Source organism: Talpa europaea, assembly GCF_964194135.1.
Source record: "Talpa europaea genome assembly, chromosome: 5".
Classification (NCBI taxonomy): Eukaryota; Metazoa; Chordata; class Mammalia; order Eulipotyphla; family Talpidae; genus Talpa; species Talpa europaea.
The window spans coordinates 4091274-4115564 of record NC_140071.1 but is presented as its reverse complement, the minus strand read 5'-3'; the positions used below and the strand labels follow the sequence as shown (position 1 = coordinate 4115564).

Sequence of the window (24291 nt, the reverse complement as noted above, 5' to 3'; positions counted from 1 at the left end):
TTCCCGAGTTCATTTGATCGTCTGCAGATTGCAACATTTCTGTGCAAAAACTAAAAATCGGAATATGTCTTTGATAAAGCAGGTCATGTTGGAGTCCCGGCCGGGTTGTAACTGCCCCCGTGCATTTCTTCCAGCTGGGTCCCGGGCCTCATACAGCAGCCAGCACAGCCACCTGGGCCCCGAGCTGCGGGCCCTGCAGTCCCCAGAGCACCACATCGACCCCATCTATGAAGACCGTGTCTACCAGAAGCCCCCCATGAGGAGTCTCAGCCAGAGCCAGGGGGACCCTCTGCCGCCAGCCCACACCGGCACCTACCGCACGAGCACAGGTGTGTATTGGGGAGCCCGCAGAAGGGTGGGTCTGCCGGGGAAATAGCTGACTCCTCTTCATGAAAGGGGTATTGTGTCCATGTGTGTGCACATGTGTGTGCATGTGTGTGTGAACATGTATGTCCTCACGCCTCACAAGCATGAGGACCGTCTTCGACCAGTCATGTCTGTGCTGATGATGAGACTCCCTACCAGCGAGTCTCGGTGTGTCACCAGGCGAAGAAGGCTGAGGCTTGTTTTGTGAAACAGGCAAGTGGAAGGAAGTGATACTCATTTTTTTGTACCTCGTGATTAACTTATTTAATGACTATAAATACTCCAAGGAAATACCGTCACTCCATAGGACAGAAAAGGCGTCTGCTAATTCTGGGAAGTGTTCAGTGATGATGTAATCTACCTACTTGGCAAGCTTGGGGATAAACACATTTTTACTGAATATGTCCCTTATTTTGTAAGACCAATGGAGGATATTTGCACACACACATGGTTGAATCCTCGGAGGTATTCTTTAAAGGTCAGGTATGGGCAGTTGCTTACGGTTCGATCAGCTGGAGAACCCTCCTGGATGACAAATATATTTTTGGAACCAAGTGCAATGAGAGACCACGTGAAAAAAGCCAAGTGTTTCTCAGAAGGTGTAGCTATTTGTAAAATAACTGGACAAATGCCGTGATTAAGTGTGCTAGAGAATACTTAAGTATAAAATCAATATAAGAAGATGTTGAGAACTGGCACTTATAGAAAGTCATATGGTAAGTAGATTTAGAAAATACTCTATGCTGCTTGCCGGACAGTGAAGGCAGGGCTCCTGACCGCTGGTGGGAAGGCAGAGCTCAGGTCCAGGGGCCCAGGACTCTGCGTCCTCAAGCCTTTGTATCGCTAGTTGCCGTGTGCAAGTGGCACCTAGCAGTTTGGTAAGAAGGCATGATGATGCGAAATCACATGCTTTTAGGATCCAGGCACCCTAAGTTGCTTTTATATTTGATTACTGATATTTACGTTTAGATGTATGATGAGAAGAAAGGCACAAACTATGCTTTATTTTATCTCCGACATTGTAAATGCCACCCCCTATGAATAATACACATCTTGGCTTAGATGAAAAAGAATACCCATTTATTCCTCTGTCAGGATTTCTCTGGCCTTCGTCTGCTGGAGTCACTCCTGTGTAAGGTTGGGCCGTTTTGACATTTCGTTTGCTGCATATTATTAACTAAGATAATTTGATGTCCAGGCACCCCTTATGAAAGACAAACTTAACAACCTCAGAGACATTCCATGTCTAATTTGAATAGAAACTGACAACAGAAGGATTATGTTGATTGTGTCTTCCATATTCACATTCTCTAAGAAGTCTCTCTTGTTAATGAGCTTCTGGCGGCTTAATAAAAAATTAACTACAGTAAGAAAAAAAATACCAAACTCATCTCTGTCACAGATAGGTAGGAGAAGATACTCACATTTAATGAAACAGCTTTTTCTCTAAACCAGGGGTCAGCAAATGTGACTTATGGGCTGGCTACCTATTTTGGTAGTGCTATCTGGTGAGCTAAGAATGATTAGTACATTTTATGGCTTCACATAATGGTGGATTCATTTTGTGATATGTACAAATTATATGGAATTTGCATTTCAGTGTCCATATGTGGCAACAGCCACGCCGCTTCATCTGTTTCACCTATAGCTGTCCCCAGTATGGCAACGAGCAGGTGAAGCAGTAGTGACTGATGCCACAGGGTTGGCAGAGCCTGAGAATATCCACTTTCTGGCCCTTTGAAGAAGTTTGCCCAGCCGTACCCCGGGCATCAGTGGAGAATCTTGCTGAAGGATGATCAGGTGTTTCTCTGTGTGCCCCCATGAGTGAAGGGCGCAGGATCCTCTAAGTGTTCAGGGGTAAAACCTGTTGCCCCAGCTCTCCTCCAGAACAGTCCTGGCGGACACCCACCTGCGTGTTTCACCCAGTTGTCTGAGATCCCATCCCAGGCCACCCCTTGAACGTGAGACACTTTAGCGGATGCTGATTTCTGTAACACTGCGGAAATTTCTAGAACTCCATGGGTGATGTCATGAGATGACAGGGGGAGATGCCTCAGGCCCTAAGCATGAAGTCATAAACCCTGCCCCCCTGCACCTGCCCGGGTTACCCCTATTTCTACACTTAATTCACTTCACTCCTTACACTTTCCCACCTGACCCCACAAAGCCAGGCAATGTCTATGTCAGAATGATTCTTTTCAAAGTATCATTTTTAAAAAATGCTTTTAGTATGGGCATGTATCTTTTACTTATAAAATACATACAAATTATATAATATTAATAATTTATATCCAATAAAGTGAAGGTTAAAAATGAATATAAAGGGCCTTCCTGGTGGCGCAAGGGGTTGTCTCAGCACTATGAAGCTATTGGCAGCCCCTGCAGTGTGCTGAGTTCGATCCCCGGGCAGGGAGCTACCCACAGGGCACAGCAGACGTCTCCTGCTCCCTTCAGCAGTGTCTTCAGTCTGTCTGCCTGTTCTGTTCCCCACCCTGTCTCTGGTGAATCCTCTCACCCGCTGCATCTCTGGCCTGTACTCCAGCTCTTGTATGTATAAATAAACAAATCTTTAAAAAAAAAAAAAAAGGATGCAAAGGAATTGCCTAAGACAGCTTTCCTACAGCCAGAGGGTCATTTATAACATCTGCTGTGTTGCCCATATCCCACCCTAGAGACCACTGGTGTAGACCCTTAAGGAGCTCCTGGGCCAGAGGAAAAATACCCCTATTCCTTGGACAAGGAAACAAGTGCTGGTAGACCAGAAGCTTTGGGGGCCGCTGCTCCCGGCTGAGATGGGTGGCTGTGCCTCATCTCTGTGCCTTTAAGAAACAGACCACTGACCGGGGCCCCTTGAGTTAGATCCTGCGGCACTTCCTGGGAAATAGGTAGGACTGGAGGCCTGCTGCCTTCAAGGAGCAAGCACTTGGGATTGAAGACTAGCAGACAGACCTGCCTCCCTAGTTAATAAACGATGAGTCGTAGTGTCAGGCAGGTGAGGCAGGCAGCCAACCTTAGAGCGCCCTGCACTTGCCCGGACCATTCCACAGGCATCAGTATATTCACCTCCCCAGGACCACCCTTGGAAGAGGTGCTCTTGGGACACCCACTTTACAGGTCAGAAAACCAAGGCACAGAGGCGTTGAGTAAGAGGCCTGATGTCCTAGGGGGTGCAGAGTGAGGCTCTCCACCCTCATAGCCGGCGGTCTCACCCTGGACCCGGGGTCTCTTAATGGTCATTTGGGTGAGGCTGCATTTGTAAAACCCATCTTTTAAAACATAAATAAATGTGCAACCATGTGCATCTCTAGAGGGTTCATGATTTTCTGTTGTTCATCAAACACACCCTATGAAGGGGTATTTTTCCTCTGGCCCAGGAGCTCCTTAAGGGTCTACACCAGTGGTCTCTAGGGTGGGATATGGGCAACACAGCAGATGTTATAAATGACCCTCTGGCTGTAGGAAAGCTGTCTTAGGCAATTCCTTTGCATCCTTTTTTCTTTTTTCATTGAAGACCACTATGTGCTCAGTAGAACATGACACTTGAAATCCACTCCAGAGAAGCTTAAATCTGCCCCGAGTATGCTCACTTTCATTTCAGAGGACATGCACATATGAAACGTTCACTAGCAATGGAAAGTAATATCTTAAAAGCTAAGTGAATATTCCAGACAAAATTAAAGACAGAATATTAATAAAGACACTAAAAGAACACGTAGTGCCCTTTCTTTCATAGGGAATAATGTGATTCAAGATTGTGCTTTACCCAGCCTCCTCCCCATGCAGCCTGTCCAGCTTCTGCTGAGGGTTGGGTCCAGGAGGTGTACTTTTCCTCCTGCCCATGATCGTTCTGGGATGCCCACCTGCCTGGGCATTGCTCTGGGCTTGCGGCCCTCCCTGGCCCTGCTTGGACCATGCTCACCCACCCCAGGCCTCCCTTACCCCGGAAGCACTAGAGTAACGTGAGTGATAGACTCTTGTAGAGCTGAAAGACACATGGGGAGGTGACCTCACAGAGACCAGGACATGACTGAGACATCGAAGATGGCACAGTCAGCTCCCTAGACTATTGCCAGAGAGGTTTCATGGGTGCCTTTCACTTCCCCCTGCTCTGTCCATCCCTCCTCTTGGTCTTCTCTCTCGGCTGCCATGGTGAGCACTGGCTGCTGTCACGTTATCGTGATGACTGACCCTCAGGCTCAGGTGAGGCCCCTCTCTGCGCTGGGCATTCCAGGGCCCCAGAGGCCTTCCCAAGTCCAAAAGCGACCTCCCCGCAATGGTGGAAGCCTGACATCTGTGTCCACTCGATGTTAGAGCATCAGGCCGTCCGCACCCTCCTGCTCGCCGCTCCTCCACTCCCGGCTGGTCGCTGGTGAAACGGACCAAGCAGGTTCACTTCTCACGTGGGAAATCAGTGTTCCCAGCTGAGCCCTTGGAGAACATGGTCTGAAAGGGTCTTCTGCAGCCACCACAAGACCCAACTCCAGTTCCCTCAGCCCCTGCAGGACAAGACGGATGACCTTTCTCCCACACTCAGCCCTAAAGTGGGGGGACAGCGACAGGGAGATATCGTGTCCTCTTGTGCAGGGAAGGAGACTGTGTGAGGTGCAGGACAGTGACTGCGGCTGGACCATGGGTGACTATTTCCACCTGCTCGTACAGGACGATTTCCCCGAGATCTGAGACTGTATTTCCTGCCTGATGAAAATTTAAAGAGACACATTTTTAACTAAGGTGTCTGTTTAGATAAAGCATAGATTTCACTGGGGATAAAGCTTGTCAAGCTAGAGCTTGTACACCCAGCAAGGGTCTGGGTCCTCGTGGATTTGCTGAGGATAAAGTCTATTAACCAGCAGCTAAATAACAGGAATTTTTATTTCAAACTCAAACATAGCAATGACTATCAACTTCGGAGTCCCTTAATGAACACAAGCACTTTCCTCTGACAACCTCCCAAACAAATCTTCCTAACTCGTGCAAATGGCCAGTGTGGGCTGCAGGGAGTCACATGACCTGCCACTTGGATAAATGTCTCAGAGAGTGGCGACAGCAGCATCCTGTGAGGAGTTGTCAGCTTGTAATAAAGAATGAATTAGCGTGAGACTGTTGCACTAAGAGATTCTGCTAAATATCTCTATGAGGTTGACACGGATGGCAACATAAAGAGAAAAGAAGCATGTGGGGAAAATATTTGCACATTTGGAGAAAGTCATTTTCATTCTCTGCAAGAACAGCCAGTGTTTGGTAAAGCTACAGAGTTGTTACCTAGGGCCTTTAGCTTCCTAATGTTGTAGGTCTGTCCTTCCATAATATGTAATAATCTTCTTAATTAAAATCATTTGAGTCCACAAAAGTGGAATATTAGCAGTGTATTATGAAATGCTGTTATACTTCAAACTCTAAAGATTAGAGTTTCCCATTAGGGAAAGTCAGGTGAGGTCTTCTATAATCTCTCTTAAAATCTTTACCTTCTTAAGGTCTGAAGTCATGAGCACTTCAGGACTCATGTGGAAATGTTTAATGAGCCCGTCCATAAATATCTCAAAGCCTGGAAGAACTTCCAAGGCTTACCTCTATCAGCTCACCGCCAAATGGCTCCATAAAAAGTCTAATTACTGCTGAAGGAAGACAGAGTTTGCTAGCAGAATAGCTCTTTAGTAAAATTCAGAAGTATGGTTATTGCCAGAATGTTGTACGGCGAATAGGGGGCACAGTGTTGATTAGTGTTGATAAGACTGATAACTTACACGCTTGGCTTCACCCCAGAAGGTGCACCCCGATTCCCTGGAAGATGTGACAGCAGGTTCTTAGGGATCCGTCACTAAAGCTAGTCATGCCGCAGAGGGTAGCAGGGAAGGATTAGATTTCAGCTGAGCTGTTACAACACACCAAAAGTAGGAATTTAGGAATAATGAAGACATTTCCAGATGATGCCCAGTGGTGGAACAATAATTACAGATTAGCAGATTCTGCCTCACCGACTTTCTCCGTAAGTTAAAATAGTAATTAAAAAGCTCTAGAGCTAATTTATGTGACTGTTGTAGTTCTTGGAAATGTTACAAATGAAAAGGAAAATGCATGGAGCAAGATGACGGTATAAATCACACTTGGCAGAGAAATGCTTATTTTTACAGAATAAAATGAGCACAGCACCTACCGTTCCAAATCTGCCAGGTTCCAATTCCCAGGGTGGCAGCCAGTTATGGGACTAGGAACCCTTTCGCTTCCTTCGAGAGTCTTCTGGAGCCTCTCGGTCTGCAGGTGAAGTTGGATGCGTGAAGGACATATCCACCTTCCATGCAAGGACCCATATCGTCATGTACTTGGTGTGAACTCACTTCCTGCCTCAGAAGCGGAAGAGATTTCTCCCAGAGTGAATCCTGCTCTCCAGCAAGCAAGTCCTTGCTTACAGCTCCATCTCCAAACTAGGGTGCCTTCTGCCACCTCTTGTGGCACAGACAGGCAGCTTGGACGCCCACGCGTGCCCCCGAGGTCACTGGGCTACCTGCCTCTCCTGCCTCGTCTATCACGGGTTTGCTCAACTCTCGCCCCAGCTCAGGAAACAGAAGTGAGTCCCCCATGGACACGTTAGCATGCCCAGCCAGCCCCCCCACCCCATTTCCACCAAACAACCTGCCCCTGGGCCCCTTCCACCTTCAGTTGAAGGAGATTTTGCTTTATGCAAAGAACCCAAAGAAAAATGGCAGCACAGGTTTTGAGGAATATGAAAACAGCAAGGATTGCAGATTACAGGCGCTGACCTGTTCTCACTCCTGTATCACAGCAACTGGGAGCGGTTGTTGTTGTTGTTGTTTTTCTGTTTTTGGCATCACTCTTCAGAGGGTAGGCCTTGTAAATAGGTCTGCTGTCATTTCTAGCACCCAAGAGCGGAGACAGGGTAAAACCAGAGGCTCGGGAGTCTCAGTGCCCGAGTTTAAGTCGGGTTGTGCCCACAATGGTGCCTGAACTTTTTGTGTGTGAAGTGCCAGGCTCTTGGACAGTCCTAGCAGCACCTGCCTCATCGGCGGCTGCAGGGGCGCCAAGCAGTGAACAGGGTGAGGTTGTCTAACGGGGCAGCTGGTCCACGGAGAGATCTAAATGCATCACGGTTGTTATTCTTTCCTCGGACCTAGGCCGTGTAGGCCTCTCCACTAAAAGCTGAAAATGGGTTTGAAATGTTGAAAAGTAGGACGAGACAACAGCATCACCCTCCGACCCCCACCCTCCCACACCCTCTTAAGAGGGGACTCAAAATGGACATGTTAAATATGTCTATAAATATGTATAAAATCATCCATATGCAGGAAGAAATGTGGGCCCTTTGGATTTCCACTTTATCCATCACTCCTGTGCATTTTTAATTTTTATACCACGTTCTGTAAATCTACCGTGGCTCACGATGCTGTGAGTGCCATAACAGAGTAGAAATTGTAGCCATTGCTGAATAGCAAAATGATCCTCTTTTGAGGATCTACAATAAATCTACAATAAATTCACTCACCTGATCTCACCTTTCATTGGGGGTTAACACGGTAGGTAGGTCTGCTGGTGTTTTCAATAAAACAATGAAAACAACATCAGTTATAATGATTCCATCACTGCTAAATCCTCCGTTAAACGCCTCTCCCCACAAATGTGATAATTCATGAAGTTAGAAGATTATGTTACATTTATCTTCGCTTCTTTTTCCATTGAGTTAGCCAGGATCAGCCCCTGCTCTAAGTACAGAAAATTGGAAGAACTTTTCAAGTCAGTTCTGGGTGAGAAGATACTGGGTTGTGAGCAAAAGTGTCCTTATCCCCAAAATAATGGAGCCAAGCCCCTCTTTCAAGTGTGTAGACCATCTTAGACTCATGACGCCCAAGTGGAACTTATTTTCTGACCCCATTACTCCAGGGATCATGACTTAATTGCCTTGTTTTATGCTTATTTTGTATTATATAACACATTTTAAGTTTTTATATGTATACATATATATTTGAAAGCAAAGATAAATAATAAAATAATCTTATTTTTCCCTCTGTTGTCAAGCTCTACTTTATATCTCCCCAAGTTTCTTTATGTCCCCAGATTCTTGCATTTTATTCCTTTCTCCTTTTATTCTGTTGCCAGTAAATAATGCAGCAAAATTAATTTGCTGTCATCAGCAAAATGGAATGTTTAATGTTATTAAAAAAGCTGGCGCTTCACTTTTAAACAGATATAACCCATGAAAGGTCCCGTTTCTCCATGATACACTAGACCTTGGTTTGTGTAGCTCCATGGAGAAGCGGAGATTTCATGCGCAGTTTAGATATTGAGGGAGGTATGAAGTCAACTGCTTCAGATTTTAAGTGCTTTAAAATCTCCCCAAAGAGACCAGCAGTGTGGTTATTGAGTTCTAAGAGCTTGTTGAGGGAAGAAGGGGCTGTTTGTAGAGCAGGTGAGGGGAGAGGAGTGTTTGCAGAGCTGATAAAGCACCTTCCACTTCAAATGTTTGCCATGAAAAGGTTCAATTGAATAGAGTAATCCTACAAGACAGACAATTTGGTCAACTGAGCGCTAAACCTTATATACGAATAAATGTACAATGGGGCAGACATGAAGGGGAAATTGCATTAGAGGAAAGTGTTCTGACCCATGTGTGTTTCTCCACACTGATGGGGCCATTTTTTTATGTCATGAAAACAATGTCATGATGACATTATTGGTGGTTAATTTGAGATCTGTTAGATCATGTAGATCTACTAGATGACCATGTAGCCCATCCCTGAACAGTGTTTTTTCTCCCATTGTTATATGTGGCTACTTTACATTACTTTCATCGCATGCATAGGTCCTTTGTTTATTTTAACCTGCCAGTTCCAATATGAATTCTGATTTTATATTTTGAAATTCTCATCAGCCGTCTTACTTACTGTGACCCACCAGAAGTTTACACCATGAATTCAGGGATAATACTTCTAAAGGGCCATTTGTCAAGTATCACAAATATAATTGTGATTTTTTAAAATATGATCTTTCTAAAAATAATTACCCCAAAATTAAATACAAATAAATACAAATAAAAAAATAAATAAAAATTAATTACCCACCTTAGATTTCATTGCCCAACTCGTTTTTCTTAATATAGTCCTATCATAGGTTTAACGAAGTCTCAAAACACTTTAAAATAAAACTAAGGTGTTTAAAGGTATGTCATTCTTTGATTTGTCTAGATAAAAGCAATTGCAATTTTTGGCATAAAAATTTTTCTGTTTTTTCCTGCATATCTCAATACAAGTTAATGAGAAATGGTATAAAGTGCATACTCGCCAATTTGTAATGCATTTTAAATATAGTACCAGGGTGTTAATTCCTATCCTAAGTCCATCTCCTCTCTGTGCCTTTAGCAGACATTTCCTTTCACTTTGGGGCTCTCTTTCATCCTCAGCTTTCTCACTCTGCTGCGTAGCTCCAACACCTTTGGGGTTTGGAAGCCTGGCCTGGTTTATACAAGCAGAAGCTCTGGAAGCAGAGTGCAGGGTGTGACCCCCCAACCCCCATCAGCTGTCAGCACATTAAGGCAAAACACTCAAATCTCTCTGTGCCTCAGTTTCCCACTTGAAAAGTGAGAGAGATGAATGACGAGTTTACTGTCTTACAGGGTTGCTGGAGAAAATGTGAGGCTCACATATCCAGCAGCTGGGGGAGCTCTAAAGTGTTTGCCCGCAGGGCCTCATTTCCCAACACTGGGGGCGTCCTCGTGCTCCCTAACTTCCTGTGATTCCGCATTGTCAGTGGTAATGATGACACAGCTCGTCTGTGTCACGTTTTCAACCTGTGGGGTATTTGATGTGCTCTGTACCTCTAAACACCATCCCGTGGGGCCCTTTTGCTTTCTTCTTCCACACTCAGGAAACCCAAGCCCAGGGAGATCCCGTAACATGCCCCTGTGCCAGGAATGTCCTGGAGGGCCCTGTGGCGGGCCTGGTTCTCTCCCTGCAGAGCCCAGCCCTGGGCGTTCCCTGGTATGCCCTATAAGCCCTAAAAAAGGCCGCCCAGTGGAGTAGGAATAGGAATGCCAGCCACAAATATGTGTGGGCCTCCACCCTCCCTTCTCCTCTGCCTGAGATGTAGCCTTCTTACTTCTGCTTAATTAGCTGCATTTCACACCCTATTTTCACATTTCCACCCAATCTTCATTTACCTTTTTCATCTTTTTTTCTTCTTTTTTTTTTTTTTTTTTTTTTTGGTCTGCTGTTGGGAGTCTTTCCTCTCATTATACTCCCTTTAATTTATGGTCCTCCGGGAGAATTTTTTCAGCATGGCTAGTCAGGATTTTGCCTTTACCTGTCCTGTGTTTTTCTTGATTTGGTTTCGTTTTTTAACAAGAATGTGTCTTTGGGTTTCAGTATTATTTCCTGATGACTCTCATTGTGTCCCTCCTTCCTGCTAACCACTATTTAATATGCTGGAAATGAATAATTTTGCATAAAAAAGGCTTCCTTTCCTCACATCCATAACCATGTTAAGCAAGCTTAAATGTAGATATTTAGTTTCCTGGACAACAAAATACATTGCTCTGAAAAAAATGTCAGGTGTAGCAAATGTCCCCTTGATTTGCTCCTAGGTTAACAGGGCTTCTAGAAAATGAAATTCCTTTACTTCTCTGTATTTGTCCTCCAAAAAGCAAGTTATGCCTGACCTCAGTTTGACACCCCCATCTCTATAAGAGAAAGCACAGTCATACATTTTAAAATAATTTTTATTAGATAAGTTTATATCATTTTGAAAAAATAGAAATCCTCCAGAAATTGCATGAACACAACACGGATTCTCATGTGTATGTGATGTTTATCGGTCTAACTTGGTGGCTGATAGTGTTATAGAGCAGCCCCGATATTAAACGGGTTCCTGGCTGTGGGTCCTCACCCGCGCGCTTTAAAGAGACTTATGAATACTCTACTACAGACACACACAAAAGGGTTAATAAAAGGTTTATTTACAAGAGAAAAAGAAAATAAGGAAAAGGTACAACTCAGGGAGAAAATAGGGAAATAAAGTCTTTAATGCGTCCTACCCGATCCCACGACCTGGAAACCCAAAGTCACTCTCAGAGCTGACCGGACGCTGCAAGCTGGCCGAGAGCCCAAAATGGAGAGAGCCCCCCAAAGCCCACATGTCTGCCTTTTGTATCCACCTGGCTGCTTAACCCCACCCTCAGGTCCCAGCCACCTTCCCTTGGGTGGTGATGGGATTTGGAGTTCCCAGTGTCTTTGGCTTTGACCTGGGGTGGGGGTGGAGTCCACAAAGCCTATATGGAATTTGCTTTGGGACATCCTTTTCCCCCTAACAATAGTTTAAAAACTCTAGCAGCTCAAAAAAGAAAAGAAAAAACTCTAGCAGCTCAGCACTCCTCACTTCAAACTATGGCTCCTCTGGGAACATACTCATCTTTTATTTAGAAAGCGATTCTTGAGACTGTTTCCAATTCTCCTCACCTCTTGGTGCCTGGTTTCCTAGTTTTGGGGCATCAGGAGCGTGAGTATTAAAAGCTCATTGGAAAAGGGAAGCCCTGAACTTAAAACTAAAAATAGTTCTATGTGTTAAATGTGCTCCCCGAGTTCACTTTGCAACTTTTTTTGTCATTTTGACCCAGTTTCCTTAACTCCCTTCAATTTGACATGCTGTCTCTCTGCTTGTCCTGGCGTCTGTCCCCTCTGGGGAGTCAGGACGAAACAAGTCCTGCCATCATGCACTAGGACGAGCTAGGGTGGGCGTGGAGGGTCTGGTTTATGGCCGGACACCAGCTCCAATGGCCCCGTGGTGGAATTGGCCGTGTCCACCACGCGGCTGGGTTATGTCTGTGTCCTGACCCTCAGTGCTTGCAGCAGTGACCAGGCTAACAGTGGGCTGGCCCCATTCTACTCACACCAGAGCTGCCCATCCCCTGTGTGAGCCAGCTCAGCCGCAGGCATCAGAAAATGTTGGGAACCAGACAAAACAGCCACATGCAACAAACTGAGAGAAATCCAGGAAGGAAACAAAAAATTGAAATTCAGTTTGGAAGTGGTCAAACTGATTGTAGTAACTGGTATAAAAATCCTCGAAACAATTTAAATGCATTTTAAAAATGCAAATATGCATGAAAAACCCTAGTAGCTCCTCCTTCTGTGCTGTAATTGGGTGAGCCTTCACCCCTGCCCTCCATGCCTGCCTTTCACAAATGCATTTGTGGCTGCATTAGCTGAAAAAGAGGTGCATGCAAATCTAGGAGTGTTTTTACAGGAACTCAAGGGCCCTGCATTTCATGCTTCAACACCAGCTTGGAAATAGGAGCTGTCCCTCTCCACCTGCACCCCCATCACTTTCCTTATTCTCTTTTATTTGGGAAAATTAACTGCATTGCCAAATTTGGATTACACCCTTAATAAAGTGAAAACTTTCTGAATCTTCACAACTTGAACACAAAAGAAGTGTCCGTGATTCCTTATAAAATAGTCCCTAGATTAATATGTGCCAGTCTCACTGGTGTGAGATGGTATCTCATTGTAGTTTTGATTTGCATTTCCCTGATGACAAGTGATGTTGAACATTTTTCCATTATGCCTGTTGGCCATTTGCATTTCCTCTCTGGAGAAGTTCTTTTTAGCTCTTCTGCCCATTTTTTGACTGGATTATTTTCTGTGTTTTTGTTGAGTCTCATCAGCTCTTTGTAGATTTTTGGGATCAATCCTTTATCAGAAAAATACTGGATGGTCTCACTCATAGCAGGAATTTAGAAAACCTAAATAAGGGACCAGGAAAGAGACTAACTATAATAAAGAAAAAAATCAAGAAGCAACTATAAACCAGAGACACACTGGGGGTGGGGGGGTGAGGGAGAAGAAGGACTAGAGTCAAAATAAGGGGGGTGCAATTGTATGGGGAATATAACCAAAATGAAAATGCACACATTGTGCGAAAATGAAAAATGATGGAAGGATTATATAAAATAAAATATTTAAATAAATAAATAATAAAAAATGTTATGTGCAAGCGGAAATGAGAACATTTAAGACTGGTTGTCTTAAAAAAGAAAAAGTCCCTAGATTGACTTCCTCTGGGTTTTAGTTTTGCTGAGCAGTTTCGTGCAGGTTAGCACCTTCTCTTGCGTGTCGGTAAGTGACACACACGCCCCAGATGTGCCCCCCACAGCTGTATCTGAAATAGCACGAAATGGTCCATGCCCTGGATAACGCCGAAGGTGTCGGTTCAGAGATGATCTATTATTTTTTATTCTCTTTGCACCCTTATTTTTCTCACGTGTGTAATTTTCCCCACCTAGACCCGGTGCGCCCTTTCTGTGAGCGGGTCCTCAGTGTTTCACTTTGTCCCTACTTTCCTGTCCTAGCCCCATCTTCCCCCGGTGTCGACTCCGCCCCCTTGCAGCGCACAGGCAGCCAGCACGGCCCCCAGAACGCCTCGGCCACCTTCCAGAGGGCCAGCTACGCCGCCGGCCCCGCCGCCAACTACGCCGACCCCTACCGACAGCTGCAGTACTGCCCCTCCGTGGAGTCCCCCTACAGCAAGTCCGGCCCTGCCCTCCCGCCCGAAGGCACCCTGGCCAGATCCCCGTCCATCGACAGCATCCAGAAAGACCCCAGGTGGGTACCGACCTTTTCCTTTTCCTGCCATGTCTCGGGAGGATGTCCAGCCAGGCCTCTCTGGGGTGTTCTCAGCGCTGATACCCCATTATTCACTTGTGTCAGCACTGAGCGGGGAAGGCTCGGCTTTGCTTGGGTTTTATCCCCTGTTGTGAGGCTTTGCTTATGGGTCGTGGATTTCTAGTACCTTCTGTGGGTCAACAGCAGACAATAAAGATCTTTGGATCAGAACACCTGTAGGTCTTGAGAGTGCAGCGGCTCGGTAAGATCTAGGACAGTTTCGTAATGCAGTGGGCACTTCATGGGGAGGGTGACACTGGATGTGGCCACTTGGCCTTGGGGTAATGTACTGACTCGTGAAAGCTTGCTTTGTCACAGAGTATTTCTAGGTGTCAGCGTTAAGTGGTGCATCTAATAGTTTCCATGAAAACTTGGAAATTTAGCAAATCTGTGTTACCTGCCTTTTTCTGTGTCTGAAAATAAAAATAAGGTTGATACGGTTTGGGCATTGATAAAAACTTGCACATAAACGTATTAGAGAAAGTGTTACTATTAAAATGTGTTTCCTTTTGCCGCAGTGGCAAGGGATTTAGCTGGCAATGCAGTACTTCTGAAGCAGGAATTGAATTCCCATAGAATTAAATGATGTTTTATTCAAAGCCATTTGATTTATACTGATAGTCCCATAAATATATCTGCACCTGTAAAGACGATAGATATGTCAGATTTCTGGGTTTCTTTACAGCAGGCATGTGAATTGACGGTGGTGCACTTAAAATTCATCTCAAGGAATTTTCCCAGATAGAGGCAAGTGCATATGTACTGTATTGAGGGATTTGCATAGATTCTTTTGTAAAAAAGAAATCATTTCTACAAATATAAAAGGCAGAATATAGAAATGGAATAACAGTAAACCCTTAAGATCTGCTACATAGAAATACATGTAATTGAGTTGCCATTGCTTTAGCTAACATTGATGTTTAAATGAAGGATAAACGTGTTCTCTCCTATGGAGATATTCATATTAGGGAAATTTGACTTATGGGAAACTAAATTTATGTTTCTCTGGCTACAGCTTTACTTCATGGTTTTATACTGTGCATCAAATGCATTTTATTTTATTAAATGCCATCTCCCTTTTATTTTGTTACTGTCGGTTTTATAGCTTTTTTCTTCTTTCAGTGCATTGTCATAGCTCCTAACTTCAAGTGATGGGTTATATCATATACATTTCTTGAGTACCCACTATAAACCTAAAAAAAGCCCATAAAAAGATGAGGATGAATAAGATAATAATGGCCCCAACCTTTGCGTATGTGTAACTTGTGTGCAAGTCAGTGTTATAGGAATTAAAAGGTCCCTGTATTATTTCAAGAATGTTAAGCGTTGGCCTTGAATATCTGTAAATCCAGGGCAGGGGTGGGGGTTCACGCCACCGGCTCAGATAGAGAAACAAAAAAAAGAAATAGAAGCACTTCTAGAGCCAGGACTGGACTGTTGTGGCTTGAGAGGAAAGAGACTAGGTCATGCTAACTGCATGGAGGAGAAATACACTAAAGCCTTTCTGTAGAGTTTTCTTAAGATGAAGAAAAATTTAAATCCGTGTTCAGACTTCATTGAAAGATATTCCAAGTCTAAAGTTTCAGTCCAGCCTCTAAAGATTCTTTTACAAGTTTTTACATCTTCCTTGGAATAATAAATTTTACTCTCCCTAGGTTAAATAGCACTAGAACTACTGTGATTAACTTTGAGGGATCAAAATGGATCATTTTGGAATTACAGCTTATGATTTAAACTTTTTCAGTCTTTAGACTTCTTTAAAACCCAACATCCATTCTTAAGAGAATTTGTCAGAGATTTATTTATTATTAAATACACCAGGAAGCTGCTTTGCCATTGCAAGTGCATGTTTATAACACATTACAATTCACAAAGCACTTTTATTTCCTCTTTGATGTTGTTCTCTTTTGAGGGAGGAAACGAATAACCTCATATTTTGCGCCAAGAACAGAGACTCAGAGCACTGAAATGACTTACTGATGGTTACTGCTCTGATGGGGGCGGGCCATGCACCCTTCCATCAGACTTTCAGGACACCATGGCATCTATTGACATGAATATTTTTATTTCCTTATAAAATACAAAAAGGAAAGAGCAAGCTCACATCATTTGTGTGTGATTTTTGGTGTGAATGGTGGTACCGAAATCCATGTGCAGGAGTGTGGAAGTTGGGGGTGGGGGGGAGCAGATTTCTCAGGGGGTCTGGTATCTCTGATCCTGCTCATTGGGTGTGTGATCTTCGTTTTATTTTTCATTTCTTTGCTTTCTCTTATCTACCTTGTTCATCTTATTGCAGACCATGTCCTTTCTCTATGAAAAGAGTTCTGCTATTATTCAGAGAAATGTTCAGATAGTGCATTTGAAAATAAGATCTGAGTTAAAATAACCCCAGTTTCGTTAGACTTGAGACCAGACTCTCCCTGTTAGCTTGTAGGACGAAGCCAGCGGCTGTCAGCAGATCCGTCTAGGGGCTGGATTTTCCCAGGTGGCTTAGCTCAGTCCCGTGGATCAGGAAAAACCTCAGTCTTTTCTCTCTGACCCCCTCCTGTATCCCACCCAGGATGCACAGCACCACTGTACAGAGAGCTGGTGGAGTCAGTTTTCTTTTTAAAATCAGTAATCATTGAGAAAAAAAATTTCCATATATAAAATTTACCAAATAGCCATGTTTATTAAGAAGCTTGTCTTTTAGTTGCTGGTGATCTTTCATAAAATGGGAATTGCCGATGAATTGTTGACATGGCTGGTGGCTAGGGGGTTGTTGGCGTTTTACACCTGATATTGAGAGTCGCGTTTGGGTGTTTTTAAACTTAGGGGTCAGATATCATTCTTCAAATTCAAATGTGTGAAAGGGGTTTTGGCGAAGTCAGGTGTGATAAGTCATAGCATCCTTATTTTGAAAATGTGATTGATGAAATAGCTAGGGGAAAAAAAGTAAAGCAGAACTGGTTTGCCTTCATATAGGAAAGGAACCGCGAAGTTCTCGCCCTTGAAGGAAGAAAAGTTAGGGCCACGATGTGACTCAACTTAACGCGCAGGTTACAGCTTGAAGAGCGTCTTGTAATAGCGTTTGATTCACTCCTCTTCAGGAGTGAATTACATCAATCCTTGATGTAATCCTTAATGTAGATGACCCCAAAAGCAACTTTGCAAACAGGCTCGAAGAATCTACCTCATTGTAAACCTGACTTGAAATGAAACCTTCACTTTTTTTGTTAGTCACCGTAATAGAGAGATAAATATAACGACTCACCATGAATGCTGAATTCGGGCCCAGATTAGCAACTGTGGTCTCAGTGAAGTGTACAAACTTGCACTCCAGGCAGATGTTTTGTTTCAACCCACAATATTTGTTCAATAATATAAAAATGTGCACTTTTAAGGAATTGCCTCTTGCTCTCTACTACCTGTTACCTGCTATTTTATTACTGAAGTTGTTTTATTGTTGGGTTTTATAATATTATTAAGTGATGCTGCTTATCATAAATAGCGTTAAGTAAACCTTGGTTGAGAATGTTCTCCTGATGTCATTTGTTCCCTGTTACCTGCCCAGTACAAAACCACCCTTACAGCATGTTGTAAATCGAATGCGTAGTGAACAGAACAGACTATAAAATGCGTTTTTGTGGCTGAAGCGTTTATAATAAACAGCTTTAATATTCTTCACAGCCCAGTCCTCCTGGATTGTGAATCTCTAGGGAGTCTGCTTTTCACTTCAAATGAAATGCAGTCACTTTCTTAACTGGGAATTGTCAGGTGGGGGAAAGAAAATACTGAAATCTAAGGACCCTGAAGTTGAGGGGGCTCAGAAGTCATTTATTCAGGTCGGAAGCAGACCCTGAATGCCTCTAGCCACGGGCCACTCATTACCTCCTAACATTTGACTCATTCTTTGAGTAATTCAAACCTTGTGCCCTGATGTACAGATACCAACGCTGCATCTCTTGAAAGTTCATTTCCTGATCATGCTTCTGGCTTTTGAAATCATGAGGACTTGCCGTTCCCTTCCTCAGAGGACAGTGTGGAGGGCAGCTTCGCTCGCCCGCCATGGCCAGGTCTCCGTTCCTTGCTGGCTGCAAAGGTTCCTCAGCCACCCTTTCAGGAACTCTTTCCAGGGGACCCTCGGGGGTCAACTCCCTCCTGGTGCAGGAGGAAGATGAGGTTTACCACGGGCAAGTTTTCTGGATGCTCAGATGAGAATCATTCATAATGGAGATGATCAGGAAAATGAAATCTAAAATAATTGCTGTGTTCCATGGTCGGCATTAAACCAGCATTTTTATTCACTAAGATCACCCCAGACCCCCATGACATGACTTTTAGTGTGTCCCATTTTATGGACGGGGACTGTGAGCCTCAAAGAGCTAGAAATTGACTCAAACCATCTGACTCCCAATCCTGGTTTTAAACTACTGTGAATATTGATACCAATATTAATTGTTATGAATATTAACACCAATATTAACTGTCTGGTCAAATCAAGAGTTAGCTCTGTTCACACATGACTTCCACCAAGCCATAAATCAAGTCTCCTTAGCTGGTATTTTTTTAATCTTTTAAACTGAAACGCAGGACTTTTCATTCACTTCTTATTAGTTGATTCTATTATTTGATACTGCAGGAATGTTTTCTGAGTCCTGGTTTTGCTATCCAGTAACCGCTGCTCTGGGGCGCGCGGACGTTTGAAAGACGTGCATATGCGTCCTTGGCGCGGCTGCAGCAGGGCATGGCCAGTGCTGGCCCCAGGATGGGGCCCTGCAGCCCTTCCTCCTCTGGACCCTCCCTCTGGGTCCACCTGAAGTCACCCCATACATCTAGGTGACTTTTCTTGAATATTCTACGACAGACTCTTGTAGATGTGCTGACAACATGAGAACAGCTTCATTCTTTCTGGAGCTTTCAAAATTCCATGAGTGAGCGAGGCTTATCTGCAAATGACTGGAATGTGTTGGATAAATAAGATGCACATGTTGGGGGAAATCCAGGGAGGAATCAGTTGGCACAAATCTTGGGAATGAAATGGGAGTGAAAGCTGTTGTAAGTGGAGAACAGTTCAGAAGAGGCTGGAAGCAGCAGGGGCCTGAGATACGCAGGTTCTCCTGGGACTTGGGTTCTGCAGGCAGTGGCTGAGGGCAAAGGCTCCTGGGGGCTTCCCCTGCCTCGTCCAGCTCCTGGTGGCCCCGGATGTTCATTAACATGTGACTCCAACTTCCCAGTCTCTGACTCCACAGCCACTTGGCCTTTTTCTCCACGTCTCAGTGGCATACACAACACCCGTCTGTGAGGAGTGGGTTTTCGCGGAGGAGGAACGTTACTCATGGTGGCAGGGACTCCTTGGGCCGGCGGCGGCTGCCTCTGTTTGGTGCTTTTCTGGCCTAGATTTTGCTCTTGAGAAACAACCCCTTCTTCTCAGTCCTCAAGTTTAGCAGGCCCAGGGCTGACCCCCACTGGCCCCACCACTGGGCTGGGCTGCAGGTGCAGGAGGACGCCAGAAGCCATGCCCCACTCTGACATGCCGCGCTTCTGCTTTAGACTTTCCCACATAACCTGGGGCAAAATTCCTAATGCAGACAGCAAGAGCCAACACGGGAGCAAAAACTGCTGAACAGCCCCTCCTGTGTCAGCGAGCATCCCTCCCCAACACCACTCGTTGAGCCTCTGCCTGCCCTCCCTGGAGGGGGATACTGTGGTCCTGGGTTTCTCCATTATAAAGCCCAGAACAAAGGTGTCCATGGTCATGGAACTGGTGTCGCTTCTGATTTTCCAGTGCCTTGATTATATGTGGTTTTATGAGCTTTCTAGAACTTTCCTTTAACCAACCCTTCTAAAGCCACCTTCACGCCCTGTCCCAGGAACAGATAGTAACTTCCCGCCCATTCAGAGCCACTGATCAGTTCCCTGCAAGAATTAAATCTTCATGAAATCTTTACCAAGTAGGTTTATAGGAGACACAAATCTGGTGACTCCATCCAGTGTTGGGTATCGTGGATCCCTAGAAGTGAGAACAAAGATGTCAGGCATCTTTACCCTTAGGGTCTGCAGTAATCTCAGGACAATGATGATAACATGTAATGCAAAATCAAGTACTTGTTTAAAGGGATGGCATGTTGAATTCCCAAGTAAAATGAGGTAATTATTTTGAAATATTAAAATGCTCTCAGCGGGCCTCCCCAGTGGCACAGCGAGTTGAGCGCAGTGCTGTGAAGCTGTCCGCAGCCTCTGCAGCGCGGGTTCGAGTCCCGGCCGGCCGGGAGCTACCCACATGGCGCGGCAGACTTCTCCTGTCTCGCCCGCTGCTCCCCTCAGCAGTATATTTCCTCAGTCTGCCTGTTCTGTTCCCCACTCTGTCTCTGGTGAATCCTCTCACCCTCCTGCACATCTGGCCTGTGCCCCAGCTCTTGTATAAAAATAAATAAATCTTAAAAAAAAAAAATGCTCTCATCGCTTGGGCTAGTAATTCGTACATACTACTTTCTGCTTCGTGGCTCACTCTGCTTTCTCGCTGATAAGCAGGCTTGTGTGTGTGATGCCTGAGTATTACCTCCTAGGTTTAGCTCTTCTCATGGAGACAATAGTAGGAACTTGAAGACAACGTCATCCCTGGCCCCCATCCCTCGAGAGAAGGAAGAGCCCTAAGAGAGGGAGCTGCAGATGCGGCGAGGAGGGACCCCTCCTCTTCACCTTCACTGTGAAAATGCCATCAAAATATTTGACAACCCAAAGTGCGCAAATATTAAGAATGGCCTTGGAAACAAGCCAAGAACCAGAAGCGAAGGGAACATCTTTCCCTGGACTCTCAGGGAGAATTAGAGACCTGCAGACCCAGGAGGAGGCTCTGAAGTTCAGATGCTCCAATTCCATACACGGCCTCTGTGTCCTGGCTGTGTGCCATTGTCCATGCCCCATGATATCCCTTGTCGAGTTCCAGGGGTTGGTTTTGAAGGAATCCAAAGAAGGTTTCATGCTTCAAAAGGATTCAACAGAAAGTTCTGTAGATCCATTATTGGATCAGATACTAAAATTAAATAGTGGCATCTCTCCTCCCAAACTTGGAGTCGTGAGTGGGGGCCCTTCCCAGGGAAAAACAAAAAACGAGGAATTCAAGGGGCAGATTTGGTTCACAAAGTTCATCATTCCTCAAGGGCTTTTTCCAGGACAGCCCTAGACTTGATTTTATTAAAGAAAATCATCTGTGGATTTGCTACAAAGATTGTGTGTCTATACACATGTATTAAGTGACTGTGCACATATTATCTGTTTGTTTATGAGCTCTGCACACATTTATCCAAAGATAAGATCTACAGAGCTATAAGCACACAATAATTAATGCAACAAGACGCACAATAAATCACACGGTATCGATTTTGCTTTTTTGTTGTTTATCCCTTGTGCTCTCAATCCTGTGGTTTGCTTTTGTTTTACCATTTAAAAATGTTTTCCAGTCTTTAAATCAAGATTGATGCACTGCTAAAAATTGAAACCAGAACTTGACAAAAGTAAAGAAACGTAAGACTTGTTGGCCTTACAGAAATGTAAATCCATTATCAGAGCTCTGAGAACATGGAGAAGCCCATTCTGGCGGGCCGTGTCTGTTCTACAGCCCCCAGTGAGCGGTGCTTGACTTCTTCGAATTCTGCTCTGTTTTAAGTGCCCTGTGCTGCGCAAACCACTTGATCATTCCTTAATTAAAAGAATTTCCTTGATTGATTCCTCATTTTATGCTTTTAACTATAGAAAGGTTGGTTCATTTTTAGCATAGCTCAATTAAGCCATCCTCAAAACCCTCCTCTTTCTTCCTCTACAGTGAGAATCTGAAATCTCCTTTGGTTATTTCATGTACAAACCAGTTTTAATATTTTTCTTGATGTCAGAAGTCACTTTTCCTCACTATCTAACTTTGAACATTTAATTGAGGACAGAAGTGGAGCGTCCAAAACTTTTATTGTCTCACAAGGCAGGTGGTAGTTGACTGTCAGTTTGTAACTAATGGGAATTAATTTCCATTGCTTCTTGAGATGTTTTGCGGCTAATAGCACTCATTAATTTGGAGCTACTGACATCAATAGAGAGAAAATTAGCATTTTACAGTAAGAGAAAAAATATATTTTGAGCTGAAATTTTTGTTGCTTATGATGCATTTTGGTTTGACAAGTCTGGTAACTCGAATTCTTTCATCTACTGAAGATCACACTCAACTATCTGGACTGAGTTGCTGCCCAAGCCTGTTGTAGAACCCACACTGAATTCTGTTAGGAATAGGAGGAAGAATACAAAAGGAGGAGAAGAGAGGACACCAAGTGGGAAATTCAGTGGGCAGTGGCCCTTCAGGGCACAGAATGTTGATGTACTAAAATGCACCTCATCGAGGCAGACGCCACAGTTACAGGACGTCCTCACCAGCAGCGTGCGTTGTCCCCTGGAAACTGTCTCTAAGCAGAATGACATATAACAAAACCAATTTGGCCACAGGCTAATTGAGAGTCAATATCCTACAGCTTATTTCTGATCACAGATTCATTACCAAATTTCTAAAGATCCAAAGCACTTTTTGTATTTAATGAGCATTGTCTCATTCATTCATTTTTCAACCTGTTTAGTCCAGGTCAGGGTCATGTGGCTACTGCCTGACTGGGCAGCTCAGGGTCAAGGCAGAACCAACCCTGGACAGGGTATCCTTCCCCCACAGGGCCATCACACACGAACGCAATCACTCCCACTGGGACCATGGAGTTGTACACCCTTGCAGCCCCCTGTGCATCTGTAGGATGTGGGAGGAAAACAGAGTCCACACACACAGTGGCCCCAGGTATTGAACTTTTTCCCTAGTCACTATAATAACGAAAGGATTGAAATGAAATGATATTACCCGGCAACCTGGGTATCCTCACTTTTTTATTGTTCTACCTTCAGAATTCTCTGGGGCATTTCAGGATAGACTTCGCTTATTTAATGGTCTGTTTCTCAATACGTCATATGGCCACATGGCCACAAGCTACCACATCAGGAAAACTCGGATTGTGTTTGAGATCAGGGCAATTTGCAGAGCATCCCCTAAAGGAGGGCCGTGTCGCCCTCACCTGCTCTGCTGAAGGTTCACCCCATGAGACCTCAGCATGGTCCCCTTTGACTTTGAAACTTAGTACAGGGGCTCCCAACATTTTTAGAATCAAACACTCGTTCTACTTCAAAGGTGTACTGGCACCGTGGCCAGTCTTTTGCTTTGCAGATAGTCTCAATCTCCAAAGAATCACTTCTTAAGACTCAGGAAAGGCAGACATGAAATAGCCTTGGATATAGGACAGCCTTTGCAATTAAATAAAGGCACCCTTATGAAAGAAGCAAGGGTGGTTTGCAGACAGACTGGAAACCACTGGCTTTGCTGCCACAATGAGGCCAGAATCACTTCTCTGAACAAACAAGTCTTGGAAAATTCACTTAAGATTCTGACAAAGGTCCCAATGAGTGGGAAACAGAAATCCCAACCTTTTTTACCTTATTTCCTGAGTGTGTCTCTACTGCTTGGAATGTATACACTGAAGGAATGGATGGTGAAAGGACTTCTCAATATATTCAAGTGTTTTGAAACAGAAATAATGTCCTAAAACTTCATTTCTGGGAAATCTCCACATAATGAGCATGAACTCTAGAATTAACAGCAATACTGGAGGTGGTAGCCGGCATCCAAGACAGCCCCAGTCACCACATCTGTTCATGTTCACACCTTCATGCGCCCCTCCCACGATGAGTCGGAGTTGGCCTGTGATTAGAGCCCTGCAGGAGTGGCTGTGTGGTGTGTGGAGGGAGAGAAGCCCGTCCAGGGTCCCGAGGCACTCAGGCACCCCTGGAGAGGACGTCACAGGGCGGGACCAGCTTGCCCACCTTGTGACTGAGTCTCCTTTGAAGCAGCCCCTGTGCCGGGCACACCTTGGCATCTTCCAGGTTAGGTCCCAGACGCTGCAGAGCAGGGACAGTCCTTCTGCTGCCCCCTCTCTTACTTGAGGTAATAAATGGTGCTGCTGCTTTTAACCATTGGGTGGTGCCATGATTTGTTACACTCATCTGACTCTCATCTCATCCAGGTTCTCACCCAGGTTATCAGGCTTTCCTTCCAGTATCTTCTGTGATGTTCCTGTTCCCCTTTTCTTGATTAAAACTACCCAAACTTCCCTGATGGGTGAATAGGTAGAGGAGATAAACAAAAGGTCTATTTGATGGACTATCACTCAGTCTGAAGAAGGAATAGAAAGGTTGACATTTTACC

At 44.6% G+C, this 24291-nt stretch overlaps 1 protein-coding gene across 2 annotated transcripts in view; it reads left to right on the top strand.

The window, feature by feature from the left end:
* The window catches only part of CTNND2 (catenin delta 2), a gene marked incomplete at both ends in the record, with an annotated part of 698753 nt that overhangs the window by 430878 nt on the left and 243584 nt on the right, over positions 1-24291 (top strand). For both annotated transcript variants that reach the window (XM_084233856.1, XM_084233855.1), the window contains 2 exons: positions 135-329; positions 13718-13970. In XM_084233856.1, coding sequence (XP_084089982.1) covers positions 135-329; positions 13718-13970 — 448 coding nt within the window. The remainder of the gene's footprint in view (positions 1-134; positions 330-13717; positions 13971-24291) is intronic.